General features: G+C 39.1%; 1 protein-coding gene and 2 pseudogenes across 1 annotated transcript; all 3 read right to left on the reverse strand.

Moving 5' to 3' along the window:
- Positions 1–1,619: 1,619 nt before the first annotated feature.
- On the reverse strand, positions 1,620–2,555 carry LOC109396543 (olfactory receptor 51I1-like). The gene has a single exon (XM_019668406.1). The coding sequence runs from the start codon at positions 2,553–2,555 to the stop codon at positions 1,620–1,622; it is 936 nt and encodes a 311-aa protein (XP_019523951.1).
- An 8,645-nt stretch (positions 2,556–11,200) lies between these two features.
- Positions 11,201–12,153, reverse strand: LOC109396552 (olfactory receptor 51L1-like; annotated as a pseudogene).
- Positions 12,154–14,922: 2,769 nt separating this feature from the next.
- LOC109396501 (olfactory receptor 51M1-like) lies at positions 14,923–15,651 on the reverse strand (annotated as a pseudogene).
- Positions 15,652–22,305: the final 6,654 nt, after the last annotated feature.

A 22,305-nucleotide genomic window follows, 5' to 3' on the forward strand; every position in this document is an offset into this window, starting at 1 on the left:
GGGAAAAGCATCTTGATCTCAGTGAGTGTATTATTCTTGTTTTTTTTTTCAAAATAATACACATAAAGTGAGAATTCTTTCTGTTCCTCTCTTCACTAACACAGACTCCTCCAAAACAGCTATTTTTCTTATCAATTTATCATGTTTTTACACACACATGAATTAATCGATATTCTCATGTGATTAATTTTTTTACAAAAGGTTTTATTAATTATGTGTGTATATATATGTATATGTATATGTATATGTTTGTACATCTATGAGGTCTGACAATTAAGTTCACAAAGTTGTTCCAACAATGTTGCTAACCTTTTTTTGATATCAGAGAGATTGTTCATTATGAGTTTGTACCAAATGGACAGTTAAACAAGTTTACTATTTGGAAGTGCTAAAAAAGACTGCATAAAAAAGTAGGACAAGACGGTATAGAGGCTGGACCACTGCATTGTACACCTGAAGCTGAAGCTGAATAATATTGTATGTCAACTATAATTTTATATATATATATATATGTGTGTGTGTATATATATATATATATATATATATATATATATATATATAGTCACAGTATGTGGAGTATAGTGTGGAGAGTGGAGTCTATGGAATTGTAATAGATATGTATGATGTCGGAGGGGCAGTGGATTGGGGGAGCAGGGTTTGTGAGAGGTGAAATGTATAACTATTGCATTGTTTAGTACACCTGAAACTAATTTTAAAAAATAAAAGTTAGACGACCTGAACATTTCGCCAACAATTCATAGCTCTTGCATCACGACAATGCACCAGCTCACAAGGCACTGTCTGTGAGGGAGTTTTTAGCCAGTAAATGAATAACTGTATTGGAACACCCTCCCTACTCACCTGATCCGGTTCCCAATGACTTCTTTCTTTACCCAAAAATAAAGGAAATATTGAAAGGAAGACACTTTGATGACATTCAGGGCATTAAGGGTAATATGACAACAGCTCTGAAGGGCATTCCAGAAAAAGAGTTCCAAAATTGCTTTGAAGGGTGGACTAGGTGCTGGTGTGGGTCTATAGCTTCCCAAGGGGAGTACTTCAAAGGTGGCCATAGTGATATTCAGCAATGAGGTATGTAGCATTTTTTTCTAGGGTGAGTTCTTGAACTTAATTGTTAGATCTCATACACACACATATCCTTAAGCAACTATCATAATAGGTCATTTTGTTTTAAACTGCAAAATATTCCATAATATGGACAGATCCTAACTCATTTAACTACTTATCTATTGATGGCCACTTAGTATTTTATTTTTTAAAATCTTATTCCAAATATTGCTGAAGTAAAAATTTATCTTCAAGTCTTTGTGTTCATGCACAACCAACAGAGGATTAATTTAGGGCAGTGCTAAGAGTTGAAATTTCTGAGTGAAAGAGCATGTTCACGTTAAGTTGACACATATAACGAAATAGCCAACAAAATATTATACAATTTTGTTTTAAGTTACAACATCTAGAGTACGAAAATATGTGTTCTCTACATATTTATCAAACGTCCTAACTTTGAGGTGATGAGCTCTCCCTCCTTCCCTGGACCATCTTTGGTGATGAAAATGTCTGGCTTTAGGGTAACCATCTCATCGGCACTGACCCCTTTATTATTTTCTTTGAGGAAAGATTTGGATTAGTCCCTGGCGAATCTGCTTGGTCTTAACACTGTAGATAATGGGGTTGAGCACAGGAGGCACCAGAAGATAGACATTGGCCAGGAGTAGACGGACAGCAGGCATGGCATGCTTCATGAAGCGGTGCACCAGAGCCACGCTGATCATAGGCACATAGTACACAAGGACTGCACAGATATGTGATACACATGTGTTGAGGGCCTTCCGCCGTCCCTCCCCAGAGGTAATGCCCAGCACTGTGTAGAGGATCAGCGCGTAAGAGATGACGATGAACAGCGAGTCCAGACCAAAAGTGGAAGTCACAATGCAGAGCCCTAGAATGCTGTTGGGGCGAGTGTCCCCACAGGGCAGTTGGATTAGGTCTGAGTGAAGACAATAGGAGTGGGAGAGGACATTGTGGCCACAGAAGGGCAGGCGCTTCAGGAGAAAGGGCAGTGGGAACATGAGTATCACACTCTTCAGTCCAAGTGCAGCACCGGTACCAGCAATTCGGGGCAAGGTCAAGATGGCAGTGTACCGCAAAGGATTATAGATGGCCACAAAGCGGTCCACAGACATTGCCAGCAGAACTCCTGATTCCATGATGGAAAATGAATGTATGGAGAACATCTGCAAAAGACAGGCTTCAAAGCATATCTCATTGGCACCGAAAAGGAAGATGCCCAGCACAGTAGGCAGTGTAGAAGCAGAGACACCAAGCTCTGCCCAGGCCAACATAGCTAGGAATAGGTACATTGGCTGGTGTAGAGAGGTGTTTTTCTTGATCACTGCCAGGATCAGGCTATTGCCCACAAGGGCCACCAGATAGGTGGAGCAGAATGGGAAGATAAACCAAGGGTACAGGGCCTCCAGACCAGGGAGACCAGTCAGAAGAAAATATTTTGGGGTGAATTGACTGCTGTTGAACATTTTCCTATATGTAGAGTCTGGGAACTTTGACCTAGGCAGGTCCCAGAGATGCAACCTAGAGTGAGACACATAAAGGTTAATGGAGTTTGAAAAGGACCCTCAAATATCTCTGCCTATTACTCTCTGCCAATTTATCTCTCTTCTCACACCCATGACCTGTTCCATTTGGTCTTCGATACTAAACAAAAATGTTGAGTCATGACTTGCAGATAGACATATCTCCAGAACAAGGGGATCTGGTAGAAAACGAATCCCCATACTGATTTCACTGTGTATATTTGGTAGGAGCTGAATGTTTCTAATGTCTCTATCAAGAGATGGTATTGTGTTGTCTAAAGAAGACATTGGAAAGACACTGACATAAAGAAAGTCATAATCTATCAGACATTCTATAAATTCCCTGTTAGAGCATGTTGGATTTGAAGTGACTGATGGGCACAGAGGTTAAGAATAAAATTACTTCAATGTTGGTATAGAATTGCTCAGGAGATAAAGATTCTAAATGCCATTCTTGCCACTCCAAGCAGCCCCCAAGACTGCTCTCCATTGGAGACACAGAATTATCTAGCTTTACCTAGATTAAACATCTCTAAATGGGTTCAGTTCTCCATGTTCATTCCACACCCTCCGGGGTGATCACTTTGGTTTTTACATATGGTGGGGAAGCATGTAGAAAAAAGTCAATGTTATAAAGGCTAATGAAAAGAAATATTTTGCCCGCTGGAATTCCTATTAATGGCAAGAAGTATTCTTCCCATTGGAAAATTTCTCTCCTATTGTCAATCAACACACTGCAGCATGGTTAATCAATGCTTACTGTGTGTATGGGTACAATGGGCGTGTCCTCGAGTATGGTCTCTCAGGTCATGTTTTTGAAACTGCAGAAATAACGACAACAATTTTTATCCAGGGTGCCCCACCTCAATAGTGCTGATGCTTTCTGGAACCCTGCCTCAGAAGGCAACCTGAATCTTTTTACATTATCCAAGAGAAATATATCTGTTAAGGAGAGAAGCTCACCAAGAAGATGTGTCTAAGAGGAAACCTCCACTCCTCAGGATGGAAGATCAATCAAAAAGTCTGTGTTAAGAAAAAATATGAGAGAGGGGAAAAAATATCTCTCATTATAAGGAAAACAGATCTGCTTTACCACTGGAACCAAACAAAAAAAATTATGACCTACGCGAAATCTATTGGACATGAGGAAGCTGGAGGTGCTGGAAGGTGGGGTTACAGTTGAATCTGCAAACGTGATTTTAAACTCTTGATTGCTACTTTCTAGTGCACTATTTTTTGAGCTTGACTTTTTAAATCTGTAAAACAGAAATAATCATGTATATAATAAATATAATATTATATTAATAACATAATAATGTGTATAAAAGAGCCTTATAAACTCTGCAATAATCCCAGCTATAAGAAATTTTGATCTTCAGTGAAGACCCACTTCTCACTGAGGGATAAACTTTAGTGATGACATAAGGGTTCCTTGATTAGGAATCACTTATGCTGCTGATACTCTGAGCTTGATCTCTTTTCTAATTAATATTTGGAGTACATTGTCACTTTCAACTCAACACTTCCATGCCTCGATTCAGCATATTCATAATCCAAGTCATTTACTTTCTGTCTTTAGTGCTTAAAATTTCCTTGAATCATAGAGAGCATTATTTATTTACAATTGTGTACCTTGTTTATTGTTCCCAGATTTCAGGTTATGAATTGGAAATTCAGAGCACTGTGCATGAAAGTTAGGAATGCAGACTCGGTTTAGATTGCCACAGTTGGAATCCTGGCTTAGTCACTCTCTGTCTGGCTCTCCATGTCCCCATCTTTAAAGCAGAGATAATTATAATATGTAGCCCCATAAGCTTGTTATTGTGATTTATCTCCTTAACTTGACTTCTTTATAAATCCTGACACACCCTAACTTGTTTTTCCCTCCTGGTCATTCTTGTGATTTGTTTTAGTTATTGTTGTTTGTTTTGCTATTTTACCCTTTCCTTTCATAAGCACTTTGGCACTCAATTCAATTAAAATTTATATTTTAAAATAAATACAACTTTCACCATTGTTTTATAACATCTGGCTCAGATGTCAATTCTGTGATGTCTTTCCTCATGCATGTGTGTGGCTAATCACTTTCTACAGCAGCCTCCCACAGCACTTCCCTTTAATCTAAGTTGTTTATGTGACTTTTCCTAGTTGTTTGTAAGCTCTTCCAAAGATGATCTACAGTCTGTATTTTAAGCATATCACCACCAGGGCTTAATAAATGGGCAGGGAGAAAGGGGGCAGGGGTGGCAGAAAAGAAGGTACATACTAAACACATAGTGTTATTATTCTAGGCTGGGAGTTTTGGGAGAAAAGTGCTTTGTCTTCTTTTATCACATGAGAGCTTCTTTGAGGACAGAAAAAATAATGTAGTATTCTTTTAATTCACTGTATATGAGGAGCTGTTATTGAAGGAAGTCAGAGATTGATGCTAATGCATAAGATGTGAAGGATAAATGGGAAATATAAGGAGAAGTTAAAGTCTGATGTTTGGTAGGGAAAAAGGCAAGTGAGTAAGAAAAAGAGAAATGCATTGATTTAGTACCATAGATCAGGCCCTCTGGAAGGGTGCACTGTGCATGTTACCTTTGTACACATCACATTATTTATCCTCAAAGTACTCAAAATGACCTAACCATACCCATTTTACAACTTGGGAGAGTGGGAAGTTGGCATTTCAAGTGACTTGCCACAGTCGAATAGCAAAGCTCAAAGTTAGGAGAGAAAGGAAGCCTGAACAAAAGCCATGCAAGGAAGCCCATGAGAACAAATGAGGTGGATTAGATGAGGCTGGGCCAGCCAGAGAGAGAAATGAGGGCTGAGTGAAAAGCACAGGTCATTGAGGAGTTGGCTTTAAGAGTGACCAGGCCCTAAAGGTTATGTAGCTCCCAGCATGGGATGGAGGGGACAAGACCTATCAGTATGGAAGTTGAAGGAGAGGAGGGTAAATATGCCTAAGAAATGAAGATAGATTGAAAAACAGAATTAAATATCTAGTTTGAAAAGAAGTAGATTTGGGGACAAAATGGAGACTTCTTTGACCCAGATTTCCTTAATAAACAGAGGAGATGGGTAAAATACACCCCAAGTGTTCCTCAGCCACAGTAGGCATTCTGGACAAAAGTTTATGTCCTCCAGAGAGAAGGAGTCTTTCACGACAAGAGGAAAGGGAAAATAAAATGTGTGCTGGAAATGAGATGAGCAAAAACCCCTGGTTCAGCTCACCTGAACAGATTTTTCATCCTCTTGATCCCATAGGCTAGACTTCTGGGCAAACCCCACTCCTCTATGAAGGCCCACCTGCCCTTCAATGTATTTGGTCTCAGGCCTGGTCTCCAGCTCACTACCTAGAGGCAAGAGTGAACTGGTCTTATTTATTATGACTCCAGAACTAGCCCTTTCCCTCCCCCAGTTTTGCTAGTCAATCCTCTGGGCAACAAGGACAAATCAGTCACAGAGGACCATGCTGCCCCTGGGTCTGCAGGAATAATTGGGCCAAGAGCAGAGTATCCCACGAGATTCTTTCTGGGAACCACAAGACAAATTCTAAGAAAATATAGAACAAGATGATGCATGTGTGTGCGTATGTATATGTATATGCTTTTCTATGCATATGCAAGTGTGTGTATTTATGTAAATGTACATGTGAACACATGCATGTGTGTGTGTGTGTGCAGGTATTTGCATAACCATGCTCCTTCTTGTAGAATTTTGTTTGCAAGTTTGCATGAATCTATGAGCATGCGTATCTTCTCACAAATACATTTACCACTGAATGTATATTCATGTAGGTGGTGATATGACCAAGTAATGTCCTTGAGTTGTTAGCCTAAGGAAAGAATCCACAGATTTGACTAAAGATCCAGCTAAGTGTACATTCACATCTGTGTATGTGCATGCATGTATTGTGTTTCTCTACATGCATATGTACTTTTATAATATTATATATCTGTTTGAAGATCCTTCTAAAATACTCTGATAATTGTTTTATATCCTAAACCTTTATGGTCAGGGACATTTCTGTGCCTTATGGGCACAGGCACAAATTGCCTTGCACTGAAACTGGGAAAGTATGATCTAAAGGACCTTTTGAATTTGTACCTTTTACTCAGATATCAATATTGTTTCATGAGGTTAGTGACTCATAGACATACCTCTGTCATATGCCATCTACAGATTTGACGCATTCTCAATCTCAGTATTATAATCTAGGCTTTTATGTTTCTCCCAACTAGATTTTCCCTGTTGTTTGGGCTCATTCACTGTGTCACCCCCGGTCAGAGTCCAGGTCATGTTGCACTTTGCATTGACCTTTCCTGAATGACCCACAGAACTTAAGTCAAAACACCTGATTCCACTGGTTTTTTGTTTGTTTGTTTGTTTTACTTTTTAATTGTGAATGCATGAGTGGTCTCTCAACTTGTTTCCTCTCCTAAAAATTGGAATGATTGTACTTGCTTCAAATGGCAAAATAAGAAAATTTAAAGATAAAACTTAATTGGACAAATAAAAAAATAGTAGACACTCAGAATAGTATTTGATTGTACTTCTTCATCACAAGCAGAATCCCACTGCCCAAGAAAGCATTCCTCGTTTCCTTTAGAATTAACCCTTGGCTTTCTCAACTCTCCTTTTCCTCTTGCCCTTGTTCCTGGACCTCTTTTGATATCTTGTTTAGGACCATGCACTGATGGTGCTAACGGCCCCCTGAGCCATCAGTCTGAGATCTAGTCCTAACCCCATTCTCCATAGACGATCATCTCGCCCAGCCTCCTCTGAGCTAGCATCCCCATACCTAGACCAGGCAGGTCTTTGCAACCAGAGTTGCCAGAGTGATTCTCTCATTTTAAGCCATTCAATTGCTCCTGTGTCCTGAATTGTCATTAAATTATTGAAAGCCTAGGTGTGTAAGACCCTCATGGCAGTGTCCTTGATCATGTAGCAGTATAAAGGCTCTTGAGTAAGATCCCTGACCTAGTCTGGTTGCCAGGGGAAATGCCTGTGGATTTCTCCAACATCAGCAATCTAGATTCATTTAGGTGATAGAAGTATTATACTTCTCATTGCCTTTATAAAATTTGTGTCATTTGTTTCCAAATATAGAAGTGATGGCTAAGCAACTACATTGGGATGAGGAAGACTTTTGGCAAATTGAATATATGCTCAGGACTCAGGTTTTCCAACAAAGTGTTTAGAAGTAAGGTTTCCTGTTCCTCCTCCATAGCTACCTCAACTTGCACCCTGAAAAGAATTCTGTTCTATTTGCCTAAAATTAAATAGAGATTAAATGATCTCTGTTTAATAACAGCTTAGATGTGTGAGCACTTATGTCCCAACTACAGCTTAAAGTCCCATCCTGAATCTGCCCTCCTGCTTTATGTAAACATGGCAATCTGTTAAACAAGAATTAGAACATGTTTTGTAAATGGGAATCAAGAGAGGATAAATATGTCATGGACGAACAACAAGGTTAAGATCTGACGCAAACACATTTCATAACAGCAAGTTATTTTAACTTATTTTATTTCTCTGGCTGCTCTCCAATCACCCTATTTCAGGGGCCTGGCTGGAGGAAGACATTGTTATTTCAATATTCTTTACAATGTTTGTTTAAGTGACAGCTCTTAGAAATATTTGCCAACTGCTATTAACTTGTTATGTGCTTTATGTGCATCCTGATTTTGTGGGTGAAGAACCTGGGTTTTAGGATCAGCAAATCTAAACCCATGCTAACGTATTCTTACAATGGTAATCAAAATCACAATTAAACTATTAATTTATTCTTATTTCATTAATTACATGTTGAAATAAAACATTATAGCAACTCACAGTATTGGAGTATGTTATTCTTATCTCTGCTTTGATAAGCTAGAACTCCCTGTATTCACCTGTCTATCTCTCCAATCTTGGGGGCAGCATCTGGCCCTCTCTTATAGATATAAGAAGAGTTTTTCATTTTTCATTCTGTTCAGCTTTTTATTTTTTGTTAGGATAGAGTGACAACTTTCTAACTCCTTAGATGTGGAAACAAAAACCAGAAATCCTCTCCTCCATTCTTTAAATACTCTCCTCCCATGGGTTTGATGACCTTATGTTGTTGTACCATTCTTTTTTTTTTTTTTTTAAAGATTTTTATTGGGGAATTAGGGGGATAGGAACAGTGCTGGGGAATTGGGGTAAGGGGAACAGACAAGTTGTTGTCGTTTTGTTCTTCAATCTAGTTGTGGAGGATGTCGCTTCACTGGCCCAAGTTGGCACTGTTGTACCATTCTTTTTATCTCATTAACCGTCTGTCCCTCTAGCCTCCTTTGCTAAATTGCACTCTTCTAATGAAACTATAAATGCTATGGTATTTTAGCACTCTATTCAGGAAAATCTCACCTTTCTTTACTTACTTTCCCTAAATGCTATTTCCATTTTCATAAATTTAAATACCTCCTATATGCTGATGACTCACAAAATTATATTTCTAAGCTCCAAACTCAAACATCCAAATAAAGATGGACCTCACCCTTTGATGTCTTACAGATATCTCAAAACTAACATGCTAATTATAATGTTTTAAATCTTATTCCCTAGTTCTATTTCTCCACAATGTCAATTTTTTTTCATCCCATTAAATTGTATCACCATCCGCTTACTCAAGCGGAAGTCTGTGCATCATCTTTCATTTGTCTCTTTCCTCTCTGCACATATGCATATCAAGTTCTATTTTTAATCCTGCTTTTTATTAAAGTATAGTTGACATACAATATTAAATGAGTTTCAGGTGTACAACATAGTTATTCAATATTTTTATATATTACAGTGATCACAATAATTCTAGTAACCATATGCCACCATACAAAGTTATTATCCATGTGACTTATAACTGGAAGTTTCTACCTCTTATTCCCCTTCACCCTTTTCACTTACCCTCAACCCTCTCTCCTCTGGCAACCATCAGTTTGTTCTCTATACCTATGAGCCTGTTTGTTGATTTGTTTTATTTTTTAGATTCCACATATAAGTGAAATCATAAGGTATTTGTTCTCTTCTGTCTGACTTATTTCACAGCATAATACTCTAAGTCAATCCATGTTGTCACAAATGGCTAGATTTCATTCTTTTTTATAAACTCTGACTAAAGCAGATGAACAGGGAGTAATTGTAAAAAGAAAGGTGTGGAAATGGAAGGTTTTACCAAGAACATTAATTTAGGCAAAGGAATAAAAATCCAGTATTTGGGAGCATAGATGAACCTGAAAAAAAGATCACTAGGAAAGTTTTGGAGTTACAAAAGTATAATTCACCACTGCTTCACAACTTGCAATCAAAATATTTCATAGTCTGTCACTGAGAAATCAAGGCTCTCATAAGAGAACTTCATCTTCCTCCTCTGCTACCAACACATTTATATTTGAATACTACCCTGCCTCTTTTCTTCCAGGAGACATGACATCATTTCTCTTATCCAAAAATTAATCTACCATGTGTTTTTATGAGAGTTGACACCCTGGCTTCTTTTGTGGATTTGTGTGTGTGTGTGTGTGTGTGTGTGTGTGTGTGTGTGTTTTAAATAATTTTAAGTTAAATTTATGGGGGTGACATAGGTTACTAAAGTTATTTCTATAATACATCATCTATATATTGCATTGTGTCATCTGTGGATCTTGACTCACCAATTTCTCCTCCTTTTTCCTCTATCTTTCTCCTCTTCTTCTATATTTGCTTTTCATTATTAGCATGTAAACACTATTAGATTACTCTCATTATTTTTGGCCATCATATTATTCACCTTTTATCAGTCTATATATTTTTCTTCTTTTTTAAAATCTAATTTTCTTAAATGGATATTTCATATTTGTAATTATTGGGTTGTCGGGAAAGTCATGACACATTTTTGCAAGGAAAAACAGAAAAAATATGTTATAACTTTTCTGACAACTCAATATTATTTTTAAAGAAATTAAGGTTATTGAACATAGGAAGCAATAAATGTGTATAGCAGAAATTAAGTATATTTGTACAATTGGACAGTTGAAGGAAAATGAGGAAAAATATGGTAGGGTCTCAGGACTTATTTCTGTCTCAGACTATGATATGGACAATGAGAGCGGAAAAAAAAAAGCAACATTGGAAAGTTCCTTTTAGATGTACAATAAAGCTATCCTTGATAGATGGATATAATAGAAATATTTTATTGTGATGAATGGTGGTAAACTTATTACTTAATCCAAAAAATATGAAGTGATGATTGAACTTTCCACATCATCAGAGTAATTAACCCTAATTAAATTACTATAGAATTAGAGTTCCAAAGGATCAGTAGAGGACAAAACACAAAATTATATTGAAAATGCAAACATTTATGTAAATAATAATCATTCTTTTTTAATGTAAGAAAGTAATGATTACATATTTATAAATAGATACATAAGTAGTAACAAGCATCAACTTTATTTAATTCTAACATTAGAGTCAATTCATGATGTACAATCAATTGATCAAACTAAAAGTAAGTAAACAAAAATTGTTTTGTCATAAGAGGGTTCTAAAAAGAACGTTTCACTCATTTCTTATTTTGAATAACATGGTTCATCCCCAATATCTCATTGCATCTTCCCCAGTGAAACCACCTCGAGGATGGCACTTCGGATTTGCTGGGTCTTGATGCTATAGATAACAGGGTTCATCAGGGGTGGGAAGAGCACAGAGACAGTGCTCATGAGGATGTGCACCAGGGGTGAGCTGTGGCACCCAAATCTGTGCACAATGGACAGGCCTAGCACAGGCACATAGAAGCAGAGCACAGCCAGGATGTGGGAGACGCAGGTGTTGAGGGCCTTGAGCCTCTCCCCTGCAGAGGCAATGGTCTGCATGGTGCAGAGGATGACAGTATAGGAGAGCAGGATGAAGAGAACATCAGAACCCATGGCTAGTATGATGATGCACAGCCCAGAGAGTCTGTTTTACTGTGTATCAGAGCAGGCCAGGTGGATCATGTCCTGGTGAAGGCAGTAAGCATGGGACAATGCCCCAGGGAGGCAGTAGTCAAATTTCAACAGATGCAGTGAGGGTGCAGTAATGATGGCAGCACTCTGCATGCCCATAGCAACCCCAGCCAATGCCACACGAGGACCTGTGAGCACAGATGTGTACTGCAGTGGAAATCGGATGGCCACCAGGTGGTCCAGAGCCATAGCAAACAGCACAGCTGACTCCATGAAGGAGAAGGAATGTAGGAAGTGCTGTTGCAGAACACAGGTCACGAGGCCCACCACCCAGGCATCAAACCACAGCACACCCAGCACTGAGGGCAGCGTGGACATGCATAGGCCCAAGTCTGTCACAGCCAGGATGGCCAGGAAGTAGTACATGAGCTGGTGGAGGGAAGGGTCAGTTCTCACCAGATGCAAGATGGTAGCATTTCCCAGGAGGGCCATGAGGTATCCTACAAAAATGGGCAGTGAGATCCAGTGGTGAGCCCATTCCAGGCCTGGGAAGCCTGTCAGCAGGAAGTAGAGAAGCTCAAGTTGGCACTTGGTAAGGTGGATATCCTCATTCCCAAGGGGTCTATTCACTCTGAGAAAGGTGGCAGTATGATTGAAGATCACTAGGCCAGTAAGCATGAGCTGTCCCGCTATCACTGGGTACCAACCCCCTGCTGGCTGGTCTGGCTTCTCTGCATGCTCTGGAACTCAATGACCTCTCAATGAACCGCTTCCTCACAAACAGTCTGTCCTTTTCCTGCTTCCCCCTCGCCCTTTCTCTCATTCCCATTTAATCCTTTACTTACGTCAATGACATTAAGCCTCAACAAAGGCTTTCTCTACTCTTGTTCTTGACCAGCTAGTGAAAGATAGGTGGGTTTTTTTTCTTCTCTTAGAAAAATCTATACAGCTCAACTTAAACAGCATGTGCGGATTTTTAAAAAGTTTGTGTCTTCCAAATTGTCTTCTTTGTATGACCTCTTCAAGCATTTTGTATAGGACAAATTATCTCTAATTTTCTAAGAAAATTGAGGATGCCTGTAGAGTAGCCTCATCCAATCTGCTTTATATCCTTATTGTCATTATGTGATCAGAAGAGGTACCTGGTTCTCTCCTAACTCAACCCTTCTCAAGGAACCCAGACTTACTATCCAGTATCTCATGTCTCAGCCATCTTCTCAGGTTCCCTGGGAATCTCATTTGTGTTCTCACAAAGTCATACTAATTTATCCTATGTAGTCTATATATTTAAAGCTGCTATCTTCACTCTAAATTCTGAGATTTCTTTCTTTTCAACTCTAACTTCAGAGTGTACTGACATGCCTGCTCCTTTGTTTTCTTTCTTTTTCTTCTTTTTTTTTGGCCTTTACATTTTCAAAGATATCTCTCTCCGAGCAAATGAATAAACTGATAGGAAGCTGAGGAACTGAGAGGGGATGCGTAGGGGCAGCAGGAGAAACAGAGAGAGGGAGAGGCAGACTAGGAGGTTCGAGAAGAGAAAATCTCTTGTGAGACAATAGGAGAGGGAGGGCTGGGCAGCAGAGAAGATGGGGAATGGAAGAGGTGGTCAGACACCAAGGGGCTGATATAGGGAATCATGGGGAAGAGAGGGAGGATGAGGTATTGCGAAGCCTGAGGAGGAGGCCAGAGAAATTCCCACAGCTTTTTGTTCACTCCTCTCATCTCAAGGCCATTGGGCAGGGAGGAGTCCATCTAGTTCTGTGGCCCTCTAGGCATAGATTCTTTAGGCAGCATCATGTAGTGGTTAAGGAAGTAGTTCTGGAATGAGATCTGCATTCAAAGCATAACTCCAATATTTATGAACTATGATTTTACAAATTACTTGCTTGATCTTAGTTTTCTCACTTGAAAAATTGAGACAATTATTATACCTGCTTTGTAGGCTATATAGTAATTTATATACAACTCTAAAGGTGGTGCAGTTAGAACCATACACCCAATAAATGTAGATTATTATTATTTGTGGTTTCTAACACTACCTTCTTACTGAAAGTTCTCCATAACAATTATCTACCATATGACAGCTACAGACCTTCCCTGCATGTCTGCAGGGGGCTCTAAGGGACAGTCAGTACGTTATCTGACAACAGTGAGAGTAAGAAATCTAGGGTTGGGAGCTCTGAGCTCGTTAGTATTTTTCAAATAGCCACCGACATATGACTTGGTGAAGCGGCCAAACCCCTTTGCTCTGCATCTTAGCTTCATTCTGTGACAGATTTTATGCATTCTCTGCTTCTTTTCCAGGGGAACTATTTGGTTTAATGGGACTGTGGAAAGTAGCGCTCTAAGTGTTGGAAGCTGAATAAATTGGGGTAGAGCTGTTGAGATTATATAACTCCTTGCCTGCTGCACCCTGTACCACTCCACTTCAAAGTGCAGCCCAGTAACAAATTCTGGTCTCTCTTTCCAACCAAAAAGATCATGGTGAGATACAATAGAGCAGCAGCTCTAACCACAGACTGGCCATTGTCCTGGAAGCGGCCCTATCCCCTAACCCTACTTATAGATCTGCTAGATAAGAGGTATCAGAGAGGTCATTGGATTGGCTGCCTCTATCCATAAACCAAAGGACCTTCAATAACTTACTGATCCCTTGCTGTCAGTAGCTTCTTTTCCAAGCCCTGCAACACTTCTCACTCCTCTCCCAGCCTCTTCTGCCTGGCTCAGGGTCTGCTGCACTGGCAATTATAAAGCTATCTGTCTTCCCTTGGGCCTTAGGCCCTCAGAGGAAACTCCTTAGATGGATGCAGACCTGACAAACACCAAAGAAGGATCAACATCCTCCCAGAACTTAGTTTTGGGGAGCCCCAGTTATCTTTCATAGAAACTTAGTGACCCATAAGTACTACCATGAGATATTTCAGCAGACCAGATTATCATTCATTTTCTTCTCTCACTATCTGCTATTATTACAAGAAAATGTATGAGTTGACCCTCAGTCCTTTCTGTGATCCTCTCTTTTCCCCAGTTAAGCCTCCCTTTGAAACTCTCCTTCCTACCGGGTAGTTATTCATGCTTATTCATTCAGCAAATATGTAGTGACTACAAGCTTTGGGCCATATACTTGCATGTAAAGATTAATAAGACACAGTATCTGCCTTTGAGAAAATAGTCATCTTTTCAGGGCCCAGGAACCTCTAAATTCCTAAGATAAGGATTTGAAAATTTTATTGATTAAACAGACTTAGCAAGTTTTCTGTTGGGCCTTGGAGCAGGCAGGAGGAGTAGTGGTTTATATACAAGCAGTGGGCCATTTCCTATGGCCCTGAGCTGTGAAGACAAACCCTCAGGAAGCACTTCCTGGTCATGGGAAATTTAATCTATGGCAGAGGGGGCAGGAGGACCCAGAGCACCTGAGCATAGGACAGTGCAATGAACACCAGGTCCAGCATCACAGTGAGCACCACCAGTGTCAGCCCATACAGATTGTTGAAGGCGGTGTCTGTGCAGGCCAAGAATATCACCTCCTGGTGTAGACAGAAAGAATGAGAGAGGACTCAAGGTCCACAATAGGGAAAAGTCTTCAGGAGGAGGACAATGGGAACAAGGGCCAGAGGTCCCCGGAAGATGCCAGCCAGGCCTGCTCTGACCACTTGCTGGTCAGTGATAATGACCGAGTACCTCAGGGGCTGGCAGATGGCCACAAAGTGATCAAAGGACATGACAAGGAACGCTAGGGTCTCCATGAAGGAAAATGGGTGGATGCAGAACATCTGAATTTAACAGTCTTCAAAGTAGATGCCATGGGAGTTGAATCAAAAGAGTCCCATAGTGGGCAACTTGGATATTGACAGTCTCAGGTCTGTGAGGGCCAAAAAGGATAATAGTTAGTAGTACATGGGTGTGTGGAAACAAGGGTTGGTCTTAATAGTTATCAGAATGAAAGAAATGTCCTGAAATGGCCACCAGGTACATAAGGAAAAAGGGAATGAAAATCCAGTGTTTCATGGCTTCCAATCCAGGAAAGCTGATGAGGTAGAATATGGGGTTAAACTGAGTGATGTTGACAGGAGCATGATTTGAGGACTGCGGTGATATTGGGCTGGCATTCTTCCTGGACTGACCTGAAAATAAACGAATATTTCCAGATATTAATTCTTCTGTGTCACTAACATTTACGCTGTAATAAGCAGACATGTCATCATCATCATCATCATCATCTTTGTACATCCTCTACTTCACTGTTATTATTTCCACCATCCTCACTACCTGATTGAAACTTTCTTTGATAGCACCCCCTTACAAGGTTTTCCTCGACATTTCTGTCATTTCTATTCCTTTTTAGACTCCTTTGCTGGTTTCTATTCATTGCTTATCTCTCCTTTTTAGTTTTTTATTAAATTTTTTTGGGTGACATTGGTTAGTAAAATTACATGGGTTTCAAGTGTACATTTCTATATTATATAATCTATACATTGCATTGTGTGATCACCGCTCAGAGTCAGTTCTCCTTCCATCACCATATATTGGATCCCTTTTACCCTCATCTACCACCCCCACCCCCCCTTTACCCTCTGGTAACCACTAAACTGTTGTCTGTGTCTATGAGTTTTTGTTTGTCTTGTTTGTTTGTTGCTTTCAGTTTTATATCCCACATATTTTATATCCCACATGAGTGAAGTCATATGGTTCTCAACTTTTTCTGTCTGACTTATTTCACTTAGCATGATAATCTCAAGAAACATCCATGTTGTTGCAAATGGCAATATTTCAACTTTTTTTATAGCCAAGTAATATTTCATTGTATATATGTACCACATCTTCTTTAACCAATCATCTATCAAAGGACACTTTGCTTGTTTCCATGTCTTGGCAACTGTGAATAATGCTGCAATGAACATAGGGGTACATATATCTTTTTGGGTAAGTGTTTTCAGATTTTTTTGGTAAATATCCAGAAAAAGGATTGCTGTGTTATCTCATAATTGTATTCTTAAGTTTTTGAGGAAACTCCATACTGTTTTCAATAGTAGCTGTATCAATTTACATTCCCACCAGCAGTGTATGAGGGTTCCTTTTTCTCCATACCCTCTCCAACACTTGTTATTCCTTGTCTTGTTGATAATAGCCATTGCAACAGGTGTGAGGTGGTATCTTATTGTGGTTTTGATTTGCATTTCTCCAACAGCTAGTGAAGCTGAGCATCTTTTCATATATCTGTTGGCCATTTGTTTATCTTCTTAGGAGAAATGTCTGTAGGTCCTCTGCCCATTTTATAATTAGATTCTTTGTTTTTTTGCTGTTGAGTTGTATGAGTATGTATGTATATTTTGGATATTATTCCCTTATCAGAGGTGTTGTTTGCAAATATCTTCTCCCATTTGGCTGGTTGCCTCTTTGGTTTGTTGATGGTTTCTTTTGCTGTTCAGAAGCTTTTAAGTTTGATATAATCCTAATTCATTTATTTTTGCTTTTACTTCCCTTGCCTTTGAGGTTAAATTCATAAAATCAATGTACAAAAATCCACTGTATTGCTATTAATATATGCTAACAATGAATTTTCAGAAAAAGAAATGAAAATATACAATTCCTTTTGCATCACAACAAAAAGAATAAAATTCCTAGTAATAAACTTAACAAAGGATGTGAAGGGCCTATACACTGAAAACTATAAGATACTATTTTTAAAAAATTGAAGAAAACACAAAGAAATGGAAAGATATTCTGAGTTCATGGATTGAAAGAATCAACATAGTAAAAGTGGCCATATTACCCAAAGCATTATACAGATTTAATGCAATCCCCATCAAATTTCCAATGACACAGCACCTTGAGCTGAGCGGTGTGACTAGACGTGGAGCTGAGCATACTGTGCCCTCCACAACTAAGATTGAAGGACAACAACTTGGCTGTTCCCCTTCCCCAATTCCCCAATGCTGTTCCTCTCTCCCAATTCCCCAATAAAATCTTTTAAAAAAGAGAAAAGAACAATGTGAGAAGTATCATATATTACAAAGCAACAATAATCAAAACAGCATGGTATTTGCAGAAAAACAGGCACACAGTCCAATGGAACAGAATTGAGAACCCAGAAGTAAACCCACATATATATGGGCAGATAATTTTTGACAAAGAAGCCAAAAACGTACAATGGAGAAAAGAAAGTCTCTTCAATAAATGGTGTTGGGAAAATTGCAAAGCCACATGCAAAAGAATGAAACTAGAATGTTATCTGTCACCATATACCAAAATTAACTCAAGATAGATTAAAGACCTAAATATAAGACTTGAAACAATAAATTGCATAAAAGAAAGTATAAGTGCTAAACTTATGGACCTTGGTTTTAGAGAGGATTTTATGAATTTGACCTTATTTCTTAATTATAGCCATTCACATCCCAGGAAATTTTCTGACCATATTCTTGGTTCCTTCTCAAGCAATATCATCAGTCTCATGACCATTTACCATCCATATGTTAACTAGTATCAGATATATCTCTGTAACTTTTCTTTTTTTATTTCTAGGCTCATATACATAGCAACATGCTGAGCATTTGCACTTACATGTTTTATAGTTATTTCAAAAGCATGACAAAAACTTAATTTATAATTACTTCCCTCAACAACATTTTTATTTATTTGTTTTTATCAACTTAGTAGTAGAAATGTGGACTTCAGAAGTAAGTTGAGGAAGAGAGAGAAATTTGAGAGATATTATTACACAAGTTGGATGATGAAACCTAAGAAGTAAGTGTAGAGAGAAGTTCCTAGTATTGAGTCCTAGGCAAATCTAAAATTTAGAGGCCAAAAGGAGAAGGTTCCACTAAAATAGATTAAGTGGAAAAAAAATGATAGGTAGGAACAAAATCAGAGGACTGTGGTCTTGTATGAGTTTCAAGAGAAATTAATCAATTCCACATAATGTTGCTAATGGATCAAGTTAATAAGGACTGAGCAGTGACCAAAGGATTTAACAATATGGAAGTCATGGCAGATCTTAAGAAGAGCAGTTTCAGTGGAGTGGTTGGGAAGAAAAATTGATTCTAGTGTGTTTGTGAGAGAAAGAGGTGGAGTGAGAGAACAGATGTACTAGGGCTATGTAGTCGGATTCCAGGCAGTGAGGAAGGCCATTTGAGGTTTATAAATTCAGAGTGGAACCAGTCAGCATTTAGGTGTGCTTTCAGTCACTGCAGTTATCTGCTCTAGTGCAGGAGAGAACTATGTAGAGAGTTGAATTGAACTAGATTGAAGTTAGGGTAGCTGGCATGAAGCTAAGGGTATATGTAAAGGAGTGATTCTGATTATGTACAATAGACAGTAACCTGGATAAAATGAAAAGTTAAAACATGAGAGAGTAAGAAACAGTGAAAATGGATCAGGGTTCTAGAATATGGAACAGCTCCTATTCAATCCCTTCCATCCATTCATCAAATATTTGTGTTACTCAGTTGGGATCCTGGTTTCCAAGACTTCATTTTGCAAGTGAAAGTAGTAAGTAAGGCACAATATGGGGAATCCACTTGCCTGAGGTCACTCAAACGTTTAGGGAAAGAGTCAGAATTAGAACGCAGACCACCTCCTTCCAAGATCACTGCTTTCCTTGACACCTGTACATTTTTCTCTACCTGATTTTTCTCTCTTTCTTCTCATGTGACCCTCTAATACCCAACTCTGAAGCCCTGGCACAGGATAGCCGTAGAAACTCACCAGCAGCGGCTAATTTTAGAAAAGGTATGTCCAGGTAGTTTGCACAGGAAAAAGAAGAGGGTAGGCAGGGTGGCACTAGGGTCAGTGAAAGGCATCAGGCTGTGTCTGTCAGGGAAAGATTTATCCTCCTTCCCCTGTGCATGTGAAATGCCGTGGCTCCAGCTGGGAGAAGCTGAGGGCAAACAAAGTCCCCAGGACTGGGAGCCCTGTAGGCAGGAGCTATCATTACTCTCCTCTCCTTGGCCCCATCCCTCTCTCCTTCCATGGGCTCACATGAGACTGAAGAGCCCTAACTTTACAGGGCTCAGTCTCCAGGCATTGGCTGATGGCAATACTTGCTGCAGGAAAGGTGGTACTGCCTCACCCACTTTCTGCTTTCACCTCATTTGTCTCCCCTTTGTTCATTAGAATGGACCCATAGTTGGCCAGAGAGGCTGGATGTGGTATATGGAGATTATCCATGCAACTCCAAATTGGCTCTAAACTGTCCTGGAAGCACCACAGCTCCTGTTCCCCCAAGATCCTCTCACTGTTGCACTCATTTTCACACTTACTTCTGTATTTCCTTTTACAAGATTATTCATTTGCCTTGCATCTCTGCCAGTCACTGTATCTTTAAGCTCAGAGGTCAGCCAGATGAAAACCTTTCCTATGCACTCCCACCCCAGATATATGTCCAGGCCAATGTCTCAAGCTTTTTCAAGATTCTCCATTCAACTTTGAATGTACAGGACACTCTTTCAACAAACCCTACGACAAGCCGTTCTTCCCCAGCGTTTCCTCTCTTCTTGCCTCCTCCACTCTTCTGGGAGCAAATATCATCATCTTTTAGAAAAATCAATTTGTATTTCTTCTTCTATGTTACAGCCTCAGTGTTGTCAGGTTATATGCACACTTCTCTTCCCTTTCAACACACACACACACACACACACACACACACACACGGAAAGTGGCATGAACAAGGTGTTATATTATTATATCCTTCAAATGGGATGGTCGATCAGAGTTATGTGAGGGTGAACCTCCCCGAAATGGGACATATAGACCCAAAGTAAGGATAGAGGCCCATGAAGCTTATGACATGCCAGTGTAGTCAGAATACACACAAATAGGAAGTGGCACCACCTTAGACCACATAAATATAGCTTGTGGTTATGGCCAGAGCGTAGGCAGGTTGAGTGAGAGTGATAGGACATGATGCAGAGAGCAAGGCATCTTATCAAATTATAGTTCATAAAGAGGGTTCTGGTTCAGGTACAAAAGGATAGAATTGAACATTTTCATTTTGGCATCTAGGAGAGGAAACCCCTACCAGAAAAACTTGAGAAAATTCCGCCTTTGTTGAGAACCTAATTTTGGCCATGTCCTAGAGGAAGCCTTGTGAGGGAAAGGCTAAGGATAGGATAGCAGCAACAATGCTGCTATTATTATGATGAACAACTATTGCAATTATTTGGGAGCATCTATCATAGAAGATGATACAATAAGTATCATAAGTGCCACCAAAGAGATGGACATGAGATGGGTGGGTGGGAACTAGCCAATCTGGAAGGCCCAGGGAAAGTATGCAAAACTGAGCTATGAAGACGAAGAATTAACCATGGGGTGGGGTTTTATAGAAAGGATTTCCTAGAAGAAAGAATAGCATAAGCTGGGGCATTGAAGTGAGGAAAACTTTATGTCTTCTGTGGACTATAAAATTTTCCAATATTCAAATATAAAATTCAAGAGAGGCAATACTTTGGAATGAGACAGTAGAAGTAGGTAGGGATGAGACTCTGTAAGTGTTTATATGACATGTCAAAGATTGTATACATATTGATAATTGAGTTTAAGAAGGCATGGAATGACCATATATACAGAGGGTGCCAAAAAAATGTATACACATTTTAAGAAAGGAAAACTGTATTAAAATTGTAATACTCAATATGTACTGATAAGAAAAGATGAATGCAAATCATGTTTGACTTCTGCAATTACAAGAGGTGCTCAAAGAGGTTATCATCAGCATCCAGACACAGTCTCATTATGGCAAAATACTGCTTAATCAACATTGACCAAAGTGTCCACTTGTAAACATTTTTTGGCACCCCCAGTATATATTTTTGTAGAGTACATTGTTAGCAATATGTAGGAAGGATTTAAAATCTGCACTGGAGACATGTTATTTGGTATATGGAGCTATGTGAGAATATTTAATTATGGTTTTTCATAGAGCTAAACAATACTATGTAATGGACAACCTGCCACTTATCTAGAGACTTGTAACATTTGACTTATTATATTTTTTACTAGCATTTATTTAGCAGCTATCTACTCTGCTTCTCTGAATTATATAATAATTGAAGGACTGGTGCTCAAGAAATAGTCATTTATAAACAATACAAACACTTAGATCTTTTTGCTGTTTTATTCTCCTAATGATCTGTAATTTTTTTTATCATATCACAAAACAGTCCTCTTTGAAAGTGAAATTATGTTAAATATCTTTGTCAATTTTCTTTCACTGTGCATCTTTTAAGTGCCTATTGTGAAACTCCCTGAGCAGAGCCTTGCAGAGGTACAGGTAAATGCGACATAGTCTTGTCTTTATGAAGCTCACTTTTAGTAAAGAAAATATACTATTAAACAGAGCTGACCAAACAGTGTGACTAGCCCAGGCTGAGAAGACAGAATTGGTTTCAGAAGGCTGGCAGCAAGGAACAATGAGGGAATGGTCTTTGACTCCATCTTTGTCCCCAAGAGTAATGTTGGAATGTTGTTGATATGAAGTGAGGTGGACATGGGTATGATAGTTAGGGAGGTGAGGTATCAATATATTGGTGTGAGTCATTCAGGCCTTAACTTTGAATGTATTACAAATATTTAATGTATTACTAAAAGTACTTAATATTGAATCCATTACTATATATTTAAATCCATTACTAAAAGTAGTAATGCAAGAGTGTGCCTATTTGTATATGTACTAGTTTTTAGTGCATGTAATATTATTTGAACATGTGCGTGTGTGCGTGTGTGTGTGTGTGTGTGAGAGAGAGAGAGAGAGAGAGAGAGAG

This window comes from Hipposideros armiger, unplaced genomic scaffold (genome assembly GCF_001890085.2).
Source record: "Hipposideros armiger isolate ML-2016 unplaced genomic scaffold, ASM189008v1 scaffold_525, whole genome shotgun sequence".
NCBI lineage: Eukaryota > Metazoa > Chordata > Mammalia > Chiroptera > Hipposideridae > Hipposideros > Hipposideros armiger.